Source organism: Saccostrea echinata, unplaced genomic scaffold (genome assembly GCF_033153115.1).
Source record: "Saccostrea echinata isolate AGI-Se365-2 ecotype Australia unplaced genomic scaffold, CSIRO_AGI_Sech_v1 ptg000009l, whole genome shotgun sequence".
Lineage (NCBI taxonomy): Eukaryota > Metazoa > Mollusca > Bivalvia > Ostreida > Ostreidae > Saccostrea > Saccostrea echinata.
The window spans coordinates 44,984,221-45,005,782 of record NW_026889758.1 but is presented as its reverse complement, the minus strand read 5'-3'; the positions used below and the strand labels follow the sequence as shown (position 1 = coordinate 45,005,782).

Here is a 21,562-nt window from a genome sequence, read left to right as displayed (position 1 = left end):
AAGGCCAAACAAAAAAATATGTGTGGTTCCTGTTACACTTCCAAAAATATTAGGGTAGGTAGGTAGGGATTTTTTTTTTTTTTTTTAACAGAATGATTTTCTTAATTTTTTTCTAAATAATACCTATCACTGCTTTGCAAATGGCATTTAGATGTGGTGTGATAATATACTAGTCAATATTGGTAGGGGACACCTACATGCTAGCTTGCTTTGGATTTAACACTATTAAACACTTGCACTATGTTTTGCAAGGAGGCCGTCATTGCTGAAACTAAAACTTAAACTGGAGCCATTGATGGAAATCGGGGGAAATTCCGGGAAAAAATATGAAAATTGCCAAAAAAAGTTTAGGGTCGGGGGTATAAAATAGGGAAGGTCGGGTAACCGGAACCACACATATTTTTTTATTTGGCCTAAGGATGATTGAACTGAATACATGGGTAATCTACCAAGTTCAGACAGAATAGCAATATTTGTACTCCTTTTACCAGCACCAAGAATTAATTTACAAAATTTGATATTTAATTTCCGTACATAACAATTAACCTTTATATACATCATAAACATCTTTAATATTTTTTTCAAGGTTATGTTTAGATAACATGCCCCAAACTTGAATTCACAACTGTGTAGTGATATATTGCTTTGATTAATGGTCAAATAGGTGTAACTGAGTTTTAATAGATGGATGTGATGATTTCATATCTTTGTGGAGTTTGAAGGAGGTGTTCAAAGCTTTTTTAAATAATATTTCTATGGCTTTCTTAAAGGTGGATGAGCATTAGTACTATTCTTAGATATTTATACCTGTTGACACATTCAGTTTCTATTCCCATGCAGGAGTCATGGATTTAAAGTTCAAAATATGTTAAAGTAACAATAGGTGGAAATTGCAGCAAACAAAACATGACAAAAATAAAATATCACTCTGCTGCCTTTGTTTTCTGGAATCAAAATTATCTATACTATAATATACTTAAGCTGCTTGAAATTGTGAGCGTTTACAAGACAGGCAATAAACAAGAGGCCCATGGACCACATCGCTCATCTGAGTATTTGGCTAGGAGGTCAGTATTTTACAGGTGGTATCAACCTTCCCCTAGGGGTTGAACAAACTTAAATCTACACTAACTGAGGATGCTTCCATATTTCTTTGACAAATCATGGCTTAAGAAGATTTTTCCCCGTAAGTTTTATTTTCTATTGTGGCAATGCCCTACCCTCAGGGAACATAATCTATGTCCCAAGGGTCATAATCTTTTTTAAAGGTTTTTCCTATGTATACCTATGTAAAACTATGATCGTCCATTGTGGCCCCACCCTTCCCCAGGGGGTCATGATTTGAACAAACTTGAATCTGCACTACATGAGGATGTTTCCACTTAAGTTTCATATTTCCTGGCTTTGTGGTTCTGGAGAAGAAGATTTTTAAAGATTTTCCCTATGTACTCCTATGATCCTATTTTAATTTATAATCCCCTTTACCCAAGAATGTTTTGTGTCAACTTTGATGGTTCTTGAGAAAAAGTCAAAATTGTGAAAAGTTACAGACAGAAGAGCAGACAGATAGATAGAACTTAGGACAGACACTGGACAACTGGTGATCAGAATAGCTTACCTGAGATTTCAGCTCAGGTGAGCTAAAAAAAAAACACTCTTGGATGTTATTGTAATATGAAAATAAGATATTCTTTGTGTACTTGTGTTGCATCCAGTCTACACCTTTAAAACATTTGCAATCTAAGTTCTGTAAGTTTTGGAGCTATTATTGAGTAGTTGGTTAATGAAATTATTAGGTGTCCTAATTTGGTTCACAAGATAAAGACAATGTAAAGTATTGATCATACTTATTCATGCCTCACTACACACATGGTGAACAGTTACTCAGTGGAAAATTACATCTTTTCCTTAAAGTGTTAAAAAAACATGGTTTTAAAATATCTTTGCTTTTGGTTCAGGGCTTTTTTAAAGTCATGGCTAAAAATATTAATTAGTAGTCATATTCTTGCAAATTTTTGTACATTACAAAAAGTATAATTTGTGAAAAACTCATTAAAATAGCTAAATGAAGCTTTTTGTAAAGCTGAATAAAGCTATATAGCTAAATTCAAGCCTGGTGTAGCTAAATCTAATGATTGTAATCAGGTAATGGACCTCTTAAACAGAGTTCAATTGTATTATTATCTCAGTTACTGTTTGTTGACTTCATATTTCAGTAAGTAACTGCTTCAGAATTACTAATATAGTTCAAAGTTTTAAGGCTAAGAAACTATTTTGTAATTATCTTGCATTTCCATGGAATGTTACCTGTTGAAGACACTAGGATGCAGAGAAGCATTCCTACACAGACCACCATTCGAATGAAGACCTTCAAAGTGAGGACTGTCCACTGGCGATTTCCCCTATCACCACATCATCCAGGGCGTATATATCTGTTAAACCGAAAAATCAGTGAAAAACGTTTTGTGTTAATTCATATTACTGATTAACTCTGTATATCAAATTAACCACATACAAAACTGTCAAACGCGCTATAACATCGAATAAAATACATATAGAGACGACTTACCTAGGTTTAGAATTAATGAAAATCCCTGTATTATTTAGAACACATCAAATGATTCAACGGATACACCTCACACAGACATTCAGCAGGGCAACTCACAAGGCGGCAATACGAACAAAAGAACAAGCAGAAAATTCCCACCAAAATAAACACGTGACCAAAGATCAAAGTGCATCCAATGAAAAACAAGGTTCTATAACCTATATATTCTATTTATAACATAAATGTGGAAAAGGAAAGCATTTGTAAGCAGTGACCTAAACTAATATATAATTAAGATTAATGATCTCATGAATTTTTCCAGATGGGGCTAACTTCTTAAAAAAAAATTCGATCCAGAAATTTATTATTTTAAAAAAACGAAAAACAAAACAAAACAAAAACAAAAACAAGGTCAACTCCTTTCCAAAAACCCGCAAAAGCTATTTCGAAAGGGGGGGGGGAAGTCCGTGCATATTTTTCCTCTCTTCGGAGCTTTCATTGTCACTTTCATACCCCCCCCCACCCCACCCCCCGGAAATTGCAGAGTTGTAAATGTATATTATATTACTAAAGCAACAAAAAGGACACACACGCACCGGAAAACGCAGAGCTTATTACATGTAAGTTGGTAGGAAAAGTCAAATGTGAAGCTAAAGAAGGAGCGGCTAATCCCCATCCCCAAAAGAAAGAAATAGGTTATTCACGTTTTTGAAACAAGTTTATGGAATTCCATATACGACAGCCAACTGCTTACTACCAACTGCCTATATGATATTGCTTATTTTATTATCTTAATAGCTTTATTATGCACATCTTATGATAACAAGGGGGAAGGGGGGGGGGGCTAAAGGCCTATATGTAACACCAGATAAAAGTCATTTTACGCTATGTAAAAACAGTAGATCCTAGGCAAGGAAGCAATTTTCCTTTTTTTTTGGGGGGGGGGGTGGCGTCACAACTCAACAGATATCCCTTGACAAGTAATTAAAAAGGACACAGGCGTCATTGTTGAGGGAATATAACTGTATATTATACCGATACGAAAGTAAAATCTAGAGGATTAAGAATAACCGGGAATTAGTTTACGAAACAGGGATTAGCTCAGTTGATTAACGCACGGTAAAACGGGTTCATTCACATCTAACGATCTAATTTTATATAAGGAAAAAATCTGTAGCGGTAAAATGAATCTAATTCACGTGCGGAATCGGTTACCAATAAATTCCAACGGTATGATCAACCTTGTCTTTTAACATATTTTCAAAGTACCTTAAGACAACTGAGACAAACATTAGAACACACGAGGTTTGCCCGATATTTTTTTTTACTTTATTTTATCAAAGTTGGAAAAACTATTATGGAAGACATCACAACATCAGCTCAGAGTAGGGATGTCACCCTCTGCGCCCTGACAACCCTTCCACTGATAATTTGTAAAGTGTCCCTTCTAAAACAGTAGATAATAGTGTATACTGTCATGGTGGTACTACAGCAATATAATGCAATCTAGTCTTTGTCATATGCTATATGTTTTATTCAAGACTTCTAGCATCGGACTTGTTTCCTCTAAAGCAATTTAAAGGTCTAATAAACTTAAATGTTATTGCCATGCAAAAAATTCCATACAGCATGCAGGAGGTTGATAACTTTAAACAGGCCCGTAAGAAGCAATTTCAGTTGGGGGGGGGGGGGGGCACAGCCATACATTTTCAGTTGAAGGGACACTATCAACTACCAAAAATTCCTTGACAATTAAAAAAAAAAGAAAAGAAAAAAAGGTCATCAGGCATTTTCATTGAGGGGGCACAAGCATATAGTATCTATTTTTTCTATAGTACTCTATATGTCGGCAAAACCGCCCCCCCCCCCGGTTCCTACATGTACGGCCATGTTAAATATATCTATTAATCAATTAAATTGAAAAATACTGTAATACTTTAATTTAAAGATGTACAACTCAATGGTGGAGATAAACCAATTGCGATTTCCGTCCAGCATTTTACATAACGTCAAATTTGACGTCAATTTTTAAGCGTCAAAATGACAAGCGATCTTGATGTATTTGAAAGGAAAATGGAATTGGGGTCGTTGATTACTTGCATTAACCCCCTCCCCCTCCAAACACACACACATGAAAAAAAGAAAGAAATATTATCCCTTAAATTTTGATAATTCTACAAATTGAATTTGTGAACATACCACGGCATATTTCTTTTTTATCTCTATGGTACGCAGCTGCTTTCCGAGTTAAAATTGGCTAACTATATATAACATATGTTCATATTACTAGTCTTTCTTATAATTATGCAGATAATTATTATTTTGTCTGTCTTTTATAAAAACTATGTTTTCCATTTATAGATTCTATTTTCATCAAGTCATGATCAAAGAGGAACAACTCTAAAATGTAGGAGAGGTGTTTCTCCCTTCTTTTTGTTGATTATTTCTTGTGTTTTCCGAACGATGTAATTTTTCAACGATTTGGCCAAAAAGTACTTAAGGAATTAATTTAATAGGTATACCCATTTTATACGGTATAAAGTTGGTTGGAACAGTTTACGTTTATAAACTGCGAAGCGGTTTATAAAAAAGCGTAAACTGTTCCAACCCACTTTATACCGTATAAAATGGGTACCTATTATAATTCATTCCTTATAATTTAATTTTCATTCATTTAGTTTAAGTAAAAAGATGATTGCCCTTAAAAATGGACTTCAAATTGTTCAAAATTCAAATGTAACGTCAGGCGGATCGATACGTTTTTTACCCAAGTCATTGTGACGAAGGCAACCCAATTTATACGATATAAAGTAAATTTTTTATCCAATCAAATACTGCGTTATAACTAGAATTAAATTATATACACATAATAGATAAATTCATGTATAGAATATAGAAAAACAACGAGTACCCAAAGAAAGGTCTGGATACATGGAATACGCATGAAATATGAAATCCCAAGTTTTAACCTATCAAAAGAATGTTTGGAAAACTTTCTGGAAAAGAAGGTCGGAAAGAAAGATCTTGTCCAATGAATAAACGTGTGAAATATGAAAGCCCTAGCACCAAACATTTAAAAGTTAAAAGTAAAAGATTTTCTCAATGGGGTGCAACCGTTGCATTAATTTCAATAAATATTTTTTCACTGTTGATACTTACTTTAATTTGTATAATCTTTGGCTTTCAGTTCTTGTGTTCCTTGCAACACACTGTAAATGTAATGTAAGGGAAAAAACCCATAGGCTAATTCTTCGGAAAACAGGAGGAATAACTCAGCTAAGGGGAGGAAAGACATACACCTCTACATTTTTAGAGTTGTTTTTCTTTGATCAGTGACCTTCTGAAAACGTTACTCTTTTTAATTTTTTTTTCCAAAGAAAAGAAAAGCAAGAAATTGTTTATTTTCGTAATATGATAATATTTAGACATGCCGATAATATTTATTCTCAATGTTATGCGGCCGATTGTAACGGGAAAAAGCAATGTAGAGTAGCATTAACATTTTAGATTAAAACATTGCCTTTGTGTATATCATAAATACAATATTAAAGAATTAATTAACTAAATTTAAATTAAAGAAGTTTGAGGAACCTGTTTTTTTTTCCTTTTTTATGGAGGGTACGTGAAGATTTATTGCAATTGCGCAAATGATCAAGGATAGGATTTGGTATTCCTAAAGAAACCGCAATAAAAACCCCTGTTCTATTTTTTTCGGGATCGTATCGCTCTTCATTTTGACGCTTCGTAATTAACGTCAAATTTAACGTTATGTTAAACGTTTTATTGAAATCCCACACGGGCTTGCTCCCGGCGTGTAATAATTATTTATTTTAAAAAAAATCATATACGGTAATACTAAAACTTGTTTTAGTATTACCGTATATGATTTTTTTTTAATAAATAATTATTACACGCCGGGAGCAAGCCCCTGTGTGAAATCCCAAGGGTTTTCTCCCCCAGTGTGTTGTACGTCTTTAATGTATATAAATTGTTGTATGATATATTTTGACATATTTGAATGCCTGAACGTCTAGATAATCAGAAATCAACAGAGATAAGTTAATTTAAATGTACAGTAATTCGTGCTTTCAAAACAATCACTTGTAATAGACATCTCTCGGATCTTTTCGACATTTTAGCTTCCTTGGTCGTGGTTTTCCGATCCCGAGCAAAATATGTGACATGTTGGTGCTACCGTGCTGTCGATGCATATGATTGCAGTGATGATTTACTAGCCGTATGTCAAGAATGGAGCCTGTTTCTTAATCATACTGAGCTACACAAGGAGCAGTTGATTTTTTAAGAGTTTTGAGAAGAATGCACAAGTACGTCAAACTTAAAAAAAAGCAACATCAGCTTGAGACTACGTACACTCAGATGTTGCAGATGTATCAGCTGCGTATCTTAAAAAAAATAATTTGTCAGCAAAAAGTTAAAAGTTTTAGAACAGAAAAAGATCATATTTTGAAAATGTGGCACTTCATGTTATGTAGACTTAATAAAATATAATAGGTATAAATCATATCCTTGAAAAATTATTTTGAACTTTATTTGTAGTAGATCAGTATTTGACAACTGTTGTTGTGGATTCATTTTTTACCTTGGATGACTTGATCAATACAACCTCAGACATGGCTGACTTTTGGAAGACACTTTGCAGACCACACGGGAACATATCAGCTTGGAATGGACAAGATTTGGGGTTCTGTTTTGAAGAGTTGGTTGTTGTATTTCCTCCTCATGTCATCCTGTTGGCAATCACTGTCTACCATTTATCAAGCACCAGAGGCACAGGCATTAGCAGTTATGTGTACCCTTTTCCTGTCTTTTTGAAGCTGAGGCTGTTATGTACTATAGGCCTTATGCTAACAGCATTTGCAGCTCCACTATTGACAAAAATAATGTTAGAATTTTCACTTAGTGCCATAGATATTGTTACTTCTGGTGCTGTTTGCATTTGTTGGTTTATCCACTCCTTTTACATTTGGAAGTTGAAGTATTTAATATTGGGAACATATAGAGGGCCTTTATTGAATATTTTGTCATACATTTTAACATTTATATCTGCTTGTTTTATGCTACATACTGCTATTCTTCTATGGATTCATAGATCAGAATATTTTAATCCTTATTTATGTGTGTGCTTATTTGTGAATTTTGGTTTACACTGTGTGTATATAATTTCGTTACTGCCTAATACTCAACAAGGGATCAATGTGCAATTACTTAGTCACAGTTTAAACATAAACGAATCAGAAGAAGAGTCATTATTTAATAGTTCTAGAACAACATATGGTGCAATTAGACATGACCTTAGTCCCCTTGAAGGAGAGGATAACAAATCCTGGTTATCTAGACTGACCTTTCACTGGGTGAACCCATTAATGGTAAAGGGAGCTCAACATGATATATCAACTGCCAACGATCTCTTCGCATTACCTAGAAGACTTAATACAAATAGTATAGAAAATAAATTTGGCCTAACATTAGAACTCATCTCTAATTCCGCTGTCTCAGAAAAGTGTAAAAGTAACTCTCAGAGAAAATCCATGGATGAAAGTTGTAGGATACCAGATGTAAAAATAAAAACCAAAAATTACAGGAGAACTTTACTGAAAGCGCTGAATAGTGCATTTGGATGGGAATACTACTCTCTGGGAATTTTAAAGCTGTTCGCTGATCTTGCTGGATTTGCAGGTCCTTTACTCCTTAACTTTTTAGTGTCCTATGTAGAGAATAAAAATGAACCTGAAGTACATGGTGTGTATTATGCAATAGGACTTCTTGTCTCAACACTCATCGGATCACTATGTTCAACCCAGTTTGATTACAATATGCAGGTGGTTGGACTAAAGATCAGATGTTCTGTCATAACAACTGTGTATAAGAAAGCTTTAAGGATAAGCAGTGTGTCTTCATCAAAGTTCAGTACAGGAGAAATCGTTAATTTTATGAGTACCGATACAGATAGAGTTGTGAATTTCTGTCCTAGTTTCCATGCTTTCTGGAGCCTACCATTTCAAGTGGGCGTGTCTCTTTATCTGCTCCATAGTCAGGTTGGGTTGGCTTTCTTAGCAGGTCTAGGGTTTGCTATTCTTTTAATTCCTATTAATAAGTGGCTGGCAAACAAAATAGGGCAGCTTAGTACAGAGATGATGCTTCAAAAGGATGCAAGGGTTAAGGTCAGTGGAATTACAATCTATAAAGAAAAACATTGCAGTAATTGATTATGTGTTCTAGAGCATTTTTTCTTTGTATTGCTTGTAATACATGTATTAAAGGAAATTTGGTAAAAAATCTTAATTTTTTAACATAGTCAACACTATTTTAAGACTTAAAATTTTTCATATCTTTATTTGGAATGTTTCATAGAAACATTAACTTATTCTGTATGACATATAAAAATAATATTATTCTAAGAAATATGTTGTTTAAAATTTAGCTGATGACAGAAATTCTCAGAGGTATCCGTGTAGTCAAGTACTATGCTTGGGAAGATACATTCCAGACCAAAATTGAAAAGTTACGAAGTGCTGAGTTAAAAAGTTTGAAAGGAAGGAAGTATTTGGATGCAATGTGTGTTTATTTCTGGGCCACTACACCGGTGCTCATATCAATTCTGACTTTCACCACATACACATTACTAGGAAACACCCTGACTGCTGCTAAGGTAGATTTGAAATCTTTATAAAATAATTATTATGTACAAATGCAGTTAAATGGGTATATTTGATGATTTTTCAAATATTTTTTGTGCAGTCAAAATCAAAAAAAAAAAAAAAAAAAAAAAAAAAGAAAACTGTTAAGTTTTTTCTAATTTATGTCCTTGCTAAAGCCATATTAACTGAATCAAAAAAAAGAACATCATTTAAATGCTACCTTTACAAAAAATTACTTCCCCATGATTTACCTCTATATTATTGCACCAAAGAATGAAGCAAAACAATTATTATACTGATTTCTATTGTATTCTGTAGGTCTTCACCAGTCTCTCTCTGTTCCTGATGTTGATCAGTCCCCTGAATGCCTTCCCCTGGGTCCTGAATGGTCTAATGGAGGCTTGGGTCTCCCTCAAAAGGTTGCAGTCATTTGTCTCACTCAAAAACATTGATCTCGAAGAATATTACTCCCAGATACATGGTTAGTATCATTATTTGCAACATGATAATGAAAGCAATGGCATTTTTGCTGTATTTTCATTTTTCTTGATAAAATTTCATTGTTTTTGGGTATTCTTTGTCTGTACTTTGTATGAATTGTTTCTTGTAGATGCACCATATGATGAAGAGGAACTTGTTATCACAACTGGTACTTTCTCTTGGCAAGAGGAAGCAGATAAACAAAACTCGGTGAAGTCTGTTGAGAACCATTTTGAAGATGACAGAGATCATCATGGGGCTATGCTCCTTAATGATATAAATCTTACAGTAGAAAAGGCAAATTTTTTTTTTTTTATAAAACAAGTATTATCACAAAAAACATTCCATTTATTTCCTTATAAACTATAACCAGTAAAGGAACTTGTTTTCTAACTCTTTTAGTTAGGGTTCTGGATACGTAGATTACTAAATATACATCGGAATGTATTATCTCATAATTTTGTGAGAAGGACTACTCAGAAAATAAAATTACTCACACTTAATTTTATATTGATAAAACACATATCAAAACTCTTCTTAAATAGTCCATATTCCATGAATAGTTCAAATTCTTGCGATTTGATGTCTGTGATTGTATTTATTAAGTACTCGGTAAGATAAGGAATCTACAGTATCTTCAGAAACAGCACATGCCTCTCTTGTCTTTTATTCCTTTCTGCTCCAGTAGATATCTGAGATACAGGGCTCTAATTGGCGACTAATTTAGTCGCCATGGCGCCTAAAATTTTTGATTGGCGACTAAAATTTTTCCGTAAGTCGCCAAAATGGCGACCACTTTAAATTGACTTGGCGATTGTCAAATTCCTGAAAGTTTCATATTTTTAACAATTTTTCTGAAAAAGCAAAAAGAAATCTAAAAGAATTTTTTCACATTTTTAACAATTTTTCTGAAAAAGCAAAAAGAAATCTAAAAGAAGAGGAAATTATTTTTAGCAGTGGACATTTCATGTTTTCCTAGGCCCTTCATGGGTCACTATATTCTATTAACTTTTAAGGTTGGCGCCTTCGAAAAATTGCCTGACGACTAAAAATTTGCATTGGCGACTAAATATTTTTGATTCGGCACCAGCTGGCGCCTAAATTTTAGAGGCCACTTAGAGGCCTGAGATGGTGTCTGCAGATTGATGTGGTTCATTACAGGGACAGTTTGTAGGTGTGATAGGAAAAGTAGGATCTGGAAAGAGTTCACTGCTTAGTGCCATCCTGGCAGAAATGCACCGAGTGGGGGGTCAAATCTGGATCAGTAATCTGGAGGATGGCTTTGCCCTGGCCAGTCAGGAAGCTTGGATACAGCAGTGCACGATCAGAGACAACATTCTGTTTGGGAGGCAGTATGACCACAGAAAGTATGAGAAAGTTTTAGATGCAGCAGCACTCACTGAGGATCTAAAAGTAATTCTGCCCACTTTCTTTACTAATTCTTCTATTTTTACCATGAATAATTGAAAAAGATCTTGCATTTTTCAATATGCTTAAATTTCTTTTTGTTAGGTCTTTTCAGCTGGAGATAAAACAATGGTTGGAGAAAATGGGGTGACTTTAAGTGGAGGCCAGAAAGCTAGAGTGGCTTTAGCAAGAGCTCTTTACCAGGTATTTTTTGTAAACAAGACTAGAAATGCATTGGCTCATTCATGTAAGAGTCAACAGTCCTAAAAGAGCTAGGTTCACTTTATGCATAAAATGGCCCTGTAGATAAACCAATTTATCCACTAACACACTATTTCCCTTTCTTAACATCAATATAAAGTAGAGACTTGGCGCTTTCAGTTTGTATATAAAAGTTTCCTTTAAAGACTCCAGGTACTGGAAAACAGGTTGTGTGAAATTGCAATGTTCTTGAATTTTGCAGAAAACAGGTGAATTTGAGAACCTTCAACGCAGAATTAAAATATGAGCACACCCCTCGATCCAAAAATTGAAGTATGTTTTATAATCTTAATAAGCAGTTCTTTCATAATATATTTGCACATTTTGGATTGGAGGTTGTGCTGTATACGAAATATTGAAAAATAGCATCATATTTTGGCCATTTTTGAAGAAATATTCGGGATATGTGAATAATGACACAATTCATGACGTCATAATGCATTGACTAGCAAGAAAATTATGTCATTTTTAGTAGAAATTCAGTCACCAAGTGTTCGAGTGATATTTATTGCCTTGTCGACTAAAACTATGCAGTTTAAATTTTTCAGAAATTTATAGGGCCCAAAAAGGCCCTAAGTGGCCCTTGCTCTTTGCTAGAAGGTTTTCATACACCAGTTACCTGGAAGTTATGAGAACTTATAAATCCCAAGTTTTATGCTGTAGGATAAAGGTGTGTATTTACTGGATGACCCCTTGGCTGCTGTTGATGCTTATGTTGCCCAGCAGTTATACGACAAATGCATTATGGGAATGTTAAGGAAGAAGACGAGGATCCTATGCACTCATCATGTCAAATTCTTGTCATCAGCTGATGTAGTGGTGGTGATGGAAGATGGGAAAATTTCCAGAATTGGTAAGAGAAGACACAGTGTAACAGGTAATTTTTGCAGTTCAGAATTTTAAAAGTTTTATCCCACAAAGTTACAAGTACTTTTCAAAAACATGAAGGTAATTAAGATATTTCTGCAAGTATTCATGAATAATATGGTAGAATCTGTTTGTTTATAGAGAGGTAAGTTAAAAAATGTGTAAGCCCCCACTCCCCCCCCCCCCCCCCCCCCCCCCCCCGAGAAAAAAACAAAACAAATAAAAAAAAAACAAATCAAAACCTGAGTAACTATAAAAATGTATAATTTTTACAACCATATAAGGTATATATTTTTATGATGATGTATTTTTAAAGGGAGCCCTTCAGAAGTGTTGGATCATGACTTCCTGAAAGAAAACAAAATGGAGGATCACAAGATGGAAGAGGATGTGGAAACTGATGAGGTGGAAAATGGAGAGGTGGAATCTGAACAGGTGGAAGAAGAGGGAATGGAGAGAGGGGTTGTACGTCTGTCTGTTTACAGGGCTTACTGGTCCGCTGTAGGGGTGTGTCTGGCCCCCAGTATTCTCACAGCCTTGTTTCTTATGCAAGGTGATAATACATGTAGACGCATGTTTAAAATGAAATTTTCATTTAATATAAACTTTATGTATCTGTTCTTAAATCAAGATCAATATATATTTCAATATACATTAGACTGAGCCTTCTCTGTCAAAGATCAGTTTTTCTTTCTGTCATGTTCTGAAAAGTGTCAAAATGTAACGTTGAAATATATAGATTATACAAAATACTGGTGTTCTGTTTGTAGCCTCAAGAAATGTGAATGACTGGTGGCTGTCCTATTGGGTAACTAATTCACGTGATTCTGCCAGCACCAATCACAGTAGTTCTAATGACACTGGGTAATTCAAATGTTCTTTATATATGCTATGTGAAATATTGAAGTTAAAGACAAAAATAAAATCATTGTATATAGAACAAGAAGAGCAATGTAATGAAATATTTATTGTACACAATGAATTACAGATTTAGCTTTATTTGGAGTTTTGTCATGAATCAAACTGTATTTTTCCTTGAATTAGTATTAAATATTAGCTTGTTGTAGTTCATGCACTATTAATTCTCAGTCTAAAGTTTCTCTGTAAATTTTGGATGGATATACATGTATAAAGTGTGCATGCACACACTGTATATCTTAACTTCTTTAGAAACTCGACATCAGATGACATCCAGTTCTATCTGACAGTATACGGGGCCCTGGCGGGGGCCAATTCCTTGTTCACTCTGCTGAGGGCTTTCCTTTTTGCTTATGGAGGAATCTGTGCTGCACAGTTCTTACATAAAAGACTTTTATCTGTGATGTTGAAGGTAAAGTAAAATGTGGTTTACATGTACATTTAATTATTTGTAATTATATGCCATTCTTTGATCAAATTTCTCTTTCAGATAAATTTCTTTAGCATTACCTCACAAATTTTAAGTACCATACTTACATGTACATGTACATGTTATAAGAAATTTGTATGAAAAAGTAATTTACCAGTACCTATAACTTACTATTCCATTTAGGTGAATGAACGTACTATACTTATCTATTCAAAAGGCACCTGTCTCATTTTTTGACACCAATCCGATTGGACGCATCATCAACAGGTTCTCCTCAGATCTCTACACCATTGACGATTCATTACCATTCATCCTGAACATATTTTTGGCCCAGCTGTATGGAATTCTGGGAACTGTTGTTGTCATCTGCTATGGACTGCCATGGTTCACACTACTACTTCTACCACTGGGAATCGTTTATTATAAAATTCAGGTAACTACATGTACTAAAACATACATGTATGCTTCATTCATGTACTCTACCATTGTTGGAGTCTCACTGTCAATTTTCCACAAATAAGTGCATATTAGATTAACTTTGGGTTTTTGACAGGGACAGTATATACAACAAATACCTTTTATGGTAAATGTATCGTTGTACAAAACATTTTCATACTTTATCAAGTGTTTAAGAAATAGACAATAGCACAATTGAACCTCTTCAAGAAAGTCAGAAATGATCACAAAGGGGAAAATGCTAATATAGTAGAAAAGTAATAAATAAATGTACTTAACTAAGCGCCTGTCTGTTTTCAGCATTTCTATAGACACACCTCCAGAGAAGTGAAACGTATTACCAGTGTTTCCCTGTCTCCTGTTTATGCTCATTTCTCGGAAACTGTCACCGGACTAACAACAATCAGGGCTTTCAGGGAATCAGAGAGGTTTGTAGCATGTAATCTGAATAATTGATTCATTTTGAACTCTCTAATAGATAACATTCATTATGAATCGTGTAATCTTAAGTCATATCTTAATCCTTTAATCAGTAGCTATTGTAATACACACTTTTGTCGTTTACCAGTAATACTAGATAATCATCTTTCTGCATGAAGACAAAGTCTCAAGGAACAACCTTGAAAGAAGATTTATTGCCCTTGAATTATGATTTGCATATACGTATATCAATAAATTTGACTTTTAATCACATCAGATTCAGAAAGGAGAACATTGAGAAGTTAGACCTAAACCTGAGGGCACAATTCAGTGGACAGGCTGTGGCCAGCTGGCTGGGGTTCAGACTCCAGATGATGGGTGTTGTCATGGTTACAGGCATTGCATTCATTTCTGTTCTCCAGCACCACTTCCAGGCAGTTAATGCAGGTACATGTAGTTACAGTACATTAAATTTGTCATCAATCAATTAGGTAAAAGAAATATGGTATTGTCTCTCAGGCTCTGCTACATTAGGCTGAATGCTACCTCATTAAAATTTTTAAAATTAAAAGTTTTATTTATTTGAATGTTCAAAGAGAAGACTTTTCATTATAAAATTTGGTGCCAAATAACTCTTGAAATAAAAAATAAAAACCCTGCTTGCCACATCTTATTTTGAATTTTTAGTTGGCCTAGCTTTATTTTACGTTTGTTTTATTTGTGGATAGGTTTAGTTGACCTAGCTTTATCTTACGTTTGTTTTATTTGTGGATAGGTTTAGTTTGCCTAGCTTTATCTTACGTTTGTTTTATTTGTGGATAAGTTTAGTTGACCTAGCTTTATCTTACATTTGTTTTATTTGTTGATAAGTTTAGTTGACCTAGCTTTATCTTATGTTTGCTTTATTTGTTGATAGGTTTAGTTGACCTAGCTTTATCTTAAGTTTGTTTTATTTGTTGATAGGTTTAGTTGACCTAGCTTTATCTTACGTTTGTTTTATTTGTGGATAGGTTTAGTTGAACTAGCTTTATCTTAAGTTTGTTTTATTTGTTGATAGGTTTAGTTGGCCTAGCTTTATCTTACGTTTGTTTTATTTGTGGATAGGTTTAGTTGGCCTAGCTTTATCTTACGTTTGTTTTATTTGTGGATAGGTTTAGTTGACCTAGATTTATCTTACGTTTGTTTTATTTGTGGATAGGTTTAGTTGACCTAGCTTTATCTTACATTTGTTTTATTTGTTGATAGGTTTAGTTGGCCTAGCTTTATCGTACGCTCTTTCCGTAACCAATCTTCTGAGTGGTGTGGTCAGCTCCTTCACAGAAACAGAGAAACAGCTGGTCAGTGTGGAGAGAGCCCAGCAGTACCTCAACATTCCATCAGAAAACTTACAGGGATCTCTGCTGGTAAGTGATGGATAACATTTGTGGCGGTCAGATGGGTAGGATCACCAGTGGACAGATAGCTCAGTTGGTAGAGAACCTGACTAGAGAATTCAGGGGTCCAGACTTCAAATCCCGGTTTGGTCATCACATTTTTCTCCTGTCCTGTTACATGGGCCCAATATTTTCTTAAATTATGCTTTGACTGATGAGTACTTCACTTAGTATTTGAAAAGAAAATATCAACTGGAATTGGGTTCTTGTTATTGAGATTTATCAAGCTGTGTTACAATGTAGCAATAACATTTCTTTTGAAACACTGACTCAATTTTCTCTTTTATTTTCTTTAATTTATATACAAAAAAACTGTACATCAGGTACATACATGTATATTTTTCTGAAACTACCATTGTAACATGGAGCAGTCATGCAACAAATATGAATGCTTACAGTACTCGATCAGCCACACACCCTGTACCATTCGTTGATGTTTTTTATCATCATTAAAGTATCTAATGACAATCTTTCATTTGATTCCTCTTAGGTTTCTCCATCTTGGCCCACTATGGGTGTAGTACACTTCAAGAATGTTTTCCTGAGATACAGAAATGATCTGTCTGATGCACTCCGTGGAGTCACATTTTGTACTCAGCCCAGTGAGAAAGTGGGCATAGTGGGCAGGACTGGGTCGGGCAAATCCAGTCTGTTTCAAGCTTTATTCAGAATTGTAGAGATACGTCAGGGAGACATCAAAGTAGATAACATGAGCATCAAGTTCCTAGATCTCAAGGAAATCAGGTTAGCATAAAACTCACTACATGGTGTGAGGTTACTGTAAATGTACTATTTTCCATGGAGTCAAAATTCTGCAGAATCACAATTTCTGTTCAGTATGTGGGAAGAATTTCTTAGATTTTCACTATATGCTATAAATGTACTTTAAATACGTTGGAACAAATTTCTGTGGAAAATTTGTGACCATGTAATTAAATACCATACTGAAAAAAAGTACTTCTACAGTAGCTTCAAACTCGCTGCATGGTGTGAGATATTGCAGTTATCTCAGATAATGCTTAATATAGGTCTTATTTGAATTATCATTATTTTTATTTCAGAAGTAACTTTTTTAAAAAAATCTCTTGAACAAATGAGAGTTATATGCAAGATATATTTTTTTACACACTGTAAGAGTGATTTTTTTCAGAAGCCGATTTGCAGTCATTCCACAAGATCCCTTCCTCTTTAGTGGAACTGTAAGAGAGAACTTGGATCCTTCTAATGTTTATGGAGATGAAGAGATCTGGAATTCTCTCAGTAGATGTCACCTTGTGTCAGCTGTTGAGATACTGGGAGGTCTTGGGGCAGAAGTTGGGGAGAGAGGGAAAATGTTTTCTGTTGGACAGAAACAACTTTTGTGTCTAGCCAGAGCCATTTTGACTAAAACTAAGGTACATTTACCGGTACTTAACATTCAAGATTTTGCATGTACTCTGAGCTATAAATAAAATTTCAAACCAAAACTTAAAATTGTATGCAAACAATTCTTTGTTTAATGGATCTTAATGATGACTTCAAAATTCATATTCCTTGATATGCCACAAGTAAAGTGTAAATGAGTGTATTTTCCTATAACTTAACACTTTATCAAAAATTGTTACAAAAAATGTATTTTTTTCTTGTACAGGAATGAAGTTTAATTTTATTGTTTATTTTGTGCTGTATAAAGGAAATATATGCATCTGTGTATGTTTTTCAGATGCTTTGTATTGATGAAGCAACAGCAAGTGTTGATATGAAAACAGACTCCTTAATTCAGGTGACTATTCGAGAGGAATTTAAAGACAGCACTGTGCTTACAATTGCCCATAGAATAGACACTGTTATGGACAGTGATCGGGTACTGGTCATGAGAGATGGGAAAGTGGCAGAATTTGACACACCCTCAGTTCTTATGCGGAATCCAAACTCGCTTTTCTCAAAACTGGTGTCCGGTAACTCATAAGGAATCAGATACAAAAAGACTTTAGTATAAGGATAATTTTCTGTTGCATGAATCAGCATAAGCATATGAATTATTAGCAGCATTTAGAATCACTAGCATAAGCATCAGCATGCATCATCTTCCACACAATCAACACTGCCATTATCCAATCAGCAAGCATAACTAGCATTATCAACATACAATGAGCATAACTAGCAATCAAGTCTCCATACCCAAACTTTGCTCAATGATGTTTTTTTTAGATACCAGTAACAAAGGTATTTTGGAATAAATTATGGACATCTGTATTTTAAGGTAGCCATGATGACAATATAGGTTACATATGGTATAAAATGGAAGAGTTTTTTAACTGTAGATTTTACAGGCAATAAATCCCAAGTCAGCCCCCTTTAAATGAAAATTACAGAATGCAGTCTGAAAATTTACAGATTCAATGTTAAAATCATAATGCAAAATCCAACATGTCTGCTTTGTCTTTCATAGCTAGAATCAACGCTGCTAACTTCTATAGGATACTATGGTTGGACTAAGTAACCTTAAAATTTAAAGGTGAACAATTTGTACAGTTTTTTAGGTGATAACAGGCCACATATTTTCTTTATACCCCTCGCTTGAAAAGTGGAGAGTATAGTGATGGGGGTGTCTGTCCTTCCGCCCGTTACACTTAGGTGTAGTCACCCCTTAGACCTAAAAAAAAATATTTGTTTACTATTCCACAACTCCTCTTACATCACTGCATGTAATTTAATGAAACTTTCATGAAATCTTTGCTACATATTGATGTTGTGCATCTCCTGTTTTAGGTTATGATCAGACACATATTTAGGGTTTCCCGTAGCAACAGATGGACACTGCCATTTCTAAAATATTGGGGTAATTGTAACCCATCTCTTATCCACAACTCCTCCTTTACCACACAAAATAAAATTTAAATATTAGATTTTCACTGAATCTTTATCACATAGTGCTATTGTGCACATCCTTTTTTATAGTTTGATAGGGTACATATTTGGGCTTTCCCATAGCAAAACATGGACTTTGCCATTATACTCTTATGGGATTAAAGATATCATTTGGTAAGCTCAGTGTTCTTAACTCACTGGATAACTATTTTGATATTGTATTCATCAACCCAATATTTTTTTGACAGATTTCATTTATAATGATCCAAAAGCTGTCCATGGGTTCATTTTTGATCTTCCAATACATTTCCATGTTAACTGTACATAATTCTAATAAATAGGGTTAGCATTTTAAGACTTAAAAAAAATGAAGTTGGGAATATTGGTGGATATAGTGAGGACAACATTAATTGGTCACAAGCATTCTTTCTTTATAAAAATCAGCAAACCACATTTTATACACCTATGTTTGCACTGTGTGTTGATGAGTACAATGAAATTCAAATTAAAGGGCAAGTAACTCTGTTTGGAAGTGTCTTTTAGACCTGCCTGGATGAAGCAAGAGTCTATTTCACACTGCTGAATTGGGCTATTTTGATTGTATTTTAGAAGCATAGGATTGGCAGAACTAGGACTCAGTAAGAAAGCACTTAAATCACCTAGCGAATGTATAATAAGAAAATTAGTATTAATGTTGCTACAGAAAAAAGGACCCTGTATCCTTGTATCACATTGCTTTTATCTTTTATGGAGGGAAATTAACATTATTTTTACATTTTATGTACATGTATATGTACTGGTGATCTATAAAATTATATTACATAATATGTCTGTGATAATTCCTCCAGGACTGGAGCAATGTTAAACTGAGTATGTAAACCCATGAACATAAACAAGTAACAGTATTCTTTATACTATGTTGTGGTTAGGAACATCTATATTATGAACAAAAATATTTCTGTGATGCTTTTATGTATTGTGCATAATGATACTTTCTGTCTTTGTCTATGTTATGGGTTATTTCTGTTACAATATTTTTGGCTGTTACCATATTGGAACACTGAAATAAATTGAGACTTCCATTTGGACAATCATAATACATGTTATCATTTTTGATGAAGTTTATTCAAGATAAAGGTATGTGTTTTGTTGTGCATGTAATACTGGGGCATGAAACAAAACTCTTCATTCCCCTATAGCAATTGATTGCATTATATCCTGAAAATTTCTTTAAAAATGGCCAAAAGCTTAAGCTATTTCCCAGTACTTTGTTAGAGCACAATGTACAATTATATAATGATGGAACTATTTCTGAAGAATAAATATGTTTCATTTTTTTGGATCAAGGGTTGTGCTTATATTTTAATTCTTTGCTGAAGGTACTCAAATATACCTGTTTCTTGCAAAATACAGTAACATTGCGATTTCATAAAGCCTGTTTTCCAATACCTGAACTTTCAAATGAAATTTTGTTATAAGAAATGAAAGCATTAAGTCTCTTCTTTATATTGATGTTTATAATGGGACTTAGAGTGATACATGCAGTCAATTAATTCTCTTAGTAACCATGCACTGGGAGTGAGACAAGTAAAGATGCCCAGGATGAATGAGGGCTGGTGTCTTTAAGGGTGAAGACATTAAAAAAGGGAGGGAAGGGCTCCTTCAGTGATTGCCATATAGCTCATTTGGAAGAGCATTAAGATTTCAGGGGGTCAACGGTTTGAATCCTGACTGAGTCAGTCACAATTTCTTCTTCACACGTTATACTTGATTTTTAAAAAAAAATTATGTTCCTGCAGGTATTTATATTTACATGTGCAATATATTGTTTCAAAATACTGTATTGTTAATGAATAAACAATATTTGTCCTACATTCATAAAACATGATTAAAGTCTAAGATCTTTTCGTCCTCAAAAAAGTATCAGACTCTAGGTCTGTGGCTGCTTCTTCACATACAAATTTAAATCCGAACAATAAGGATATAACAGATATACCTGAAAAGAAAACAGTCATTTATTAGAATTTGCATTTCTTCAAGCAATATATTTTTAAAAATATCAGAAGCAATTTTTGGATTTTTTTCTTTTGTATGATAAAAATGATACAAACCAGAAAGTGCAAGGTTGGATAGGATTGCAAAATTGACACTTGCTGTCCTAAATACAACTACTTCCGTAAATGTGTTTCCAAAAGTTAAAGCAAATGATAGGAGAGTCAGATTATAAAGGCTGTAAAATAAGATATATTCCATTCAGTTGTATTTTTATTCAATACCGATTCATATTAAATGTGACGTCTGGAAATTATTATTTATTTTTTGGAAGGGGGGTTAAACCTTTTGTTGTGAATGTCAACGGCACAGGAAAATCTCAGAGCTGCCAGCAGAAAGTTAAATATCCCATAAATCCTTCCAAATACAGGATTAGCTGCAGAAAATAAAAGAAACATGAATTGCACTAGTAATTAAACTTCTTAAAAAAGAACTGCAGTCATACTAGAAAATATTTTACCATAGTGTGGTGTTTGGGTATATATAAGCCTTGATAATAGAGAATTGTCTTTGAAATACTGTAGAGAATCTCCAAAGTTGACGATCGATACAACTATTATCCAGACACGAGCAAAATATGTGAAGTTTAACTTCTTTACTTTCTTGTTCATGTTTACATTGTCAACAGCTTTGGTTAACGCCCCTTTTTGTAGAATTGCCGTTTGTCGTAAAATTTGTATGCGTTTTGAGTGTTCAGGGCTTCTAAGTTCTATATATTTATTTAGTTTTATTGGGTAAGTATTGAAAATTTAAACATTTTGGAACTTGGAATTTGAAAATA

The 21,562-nt window shown here is 34.0% G+C and overlaps 2 protein-coding genes across 2 annotated transcripts; one reads left to right on the top strand and one right to left on the bottom strand.

Moving 5' to 3' along the window:
* The first annotated feature begins 7,113 nt into the window (after positions 1-7,113).
* Positions 7,114-20,069, top strand: LOC133182747 (ATP-binding cassette sub-family C member 10-like). The gene is made up of 17 exons (XM_061317594.1): positions 7,114-8,730; positions 8,991-9,218; positions 9,526-9,688; positions 9,818-9,984; positions 10,849-11,100; positions 11,200-11,298; positions 12,019-12,208; positions 12,539-12,775; positions 12,993-13,086; positions 13,393-13,552; positions 13,788-14,003; positions 14,327-14,454; positions 14,724-14,893; positions 15,692-15,849; positions 16,370-16,623; positions 17,030-17,273; positions 17,582-20,069. The coding sequence occupies exons 1-17, from the start codon at positions 7,180-7,182 to the stop codon at positions 17,825-17,827; spliced, it is 4,557 nt and encodes a 1,518-aa protein (XP_061173578.1). The 5' UTR covers positions 7,114-7,179; the 3' UTR covers positions 17,828-20,069.
* Positions 19,715-21,446, bottom strand: LOC133182746 (ergosterol biosynthetic protein 28 homolog). Its single transcript, XM_061317593.1, has 4 exons — positions 21,242-21,446; positions 21,067-21,157; positions 20,841-20,959; positions 19,715-20,725 (listed from the first exon to the last, which is right to left on the bottom strand). Exons 1-4 carry the CDS (start codon positions 21,390-21,392, stop codon positions 20,625-20,627), a joined length of 462 nt encoding a protein of 153 aa, XP_061173577.1. The 5' UTR covers positions 21,393-21,446; the 3' UTR covers positions 19,715-20,624.
* Positions 21,447-21,562: the final 116 nt, after the last annotated feature.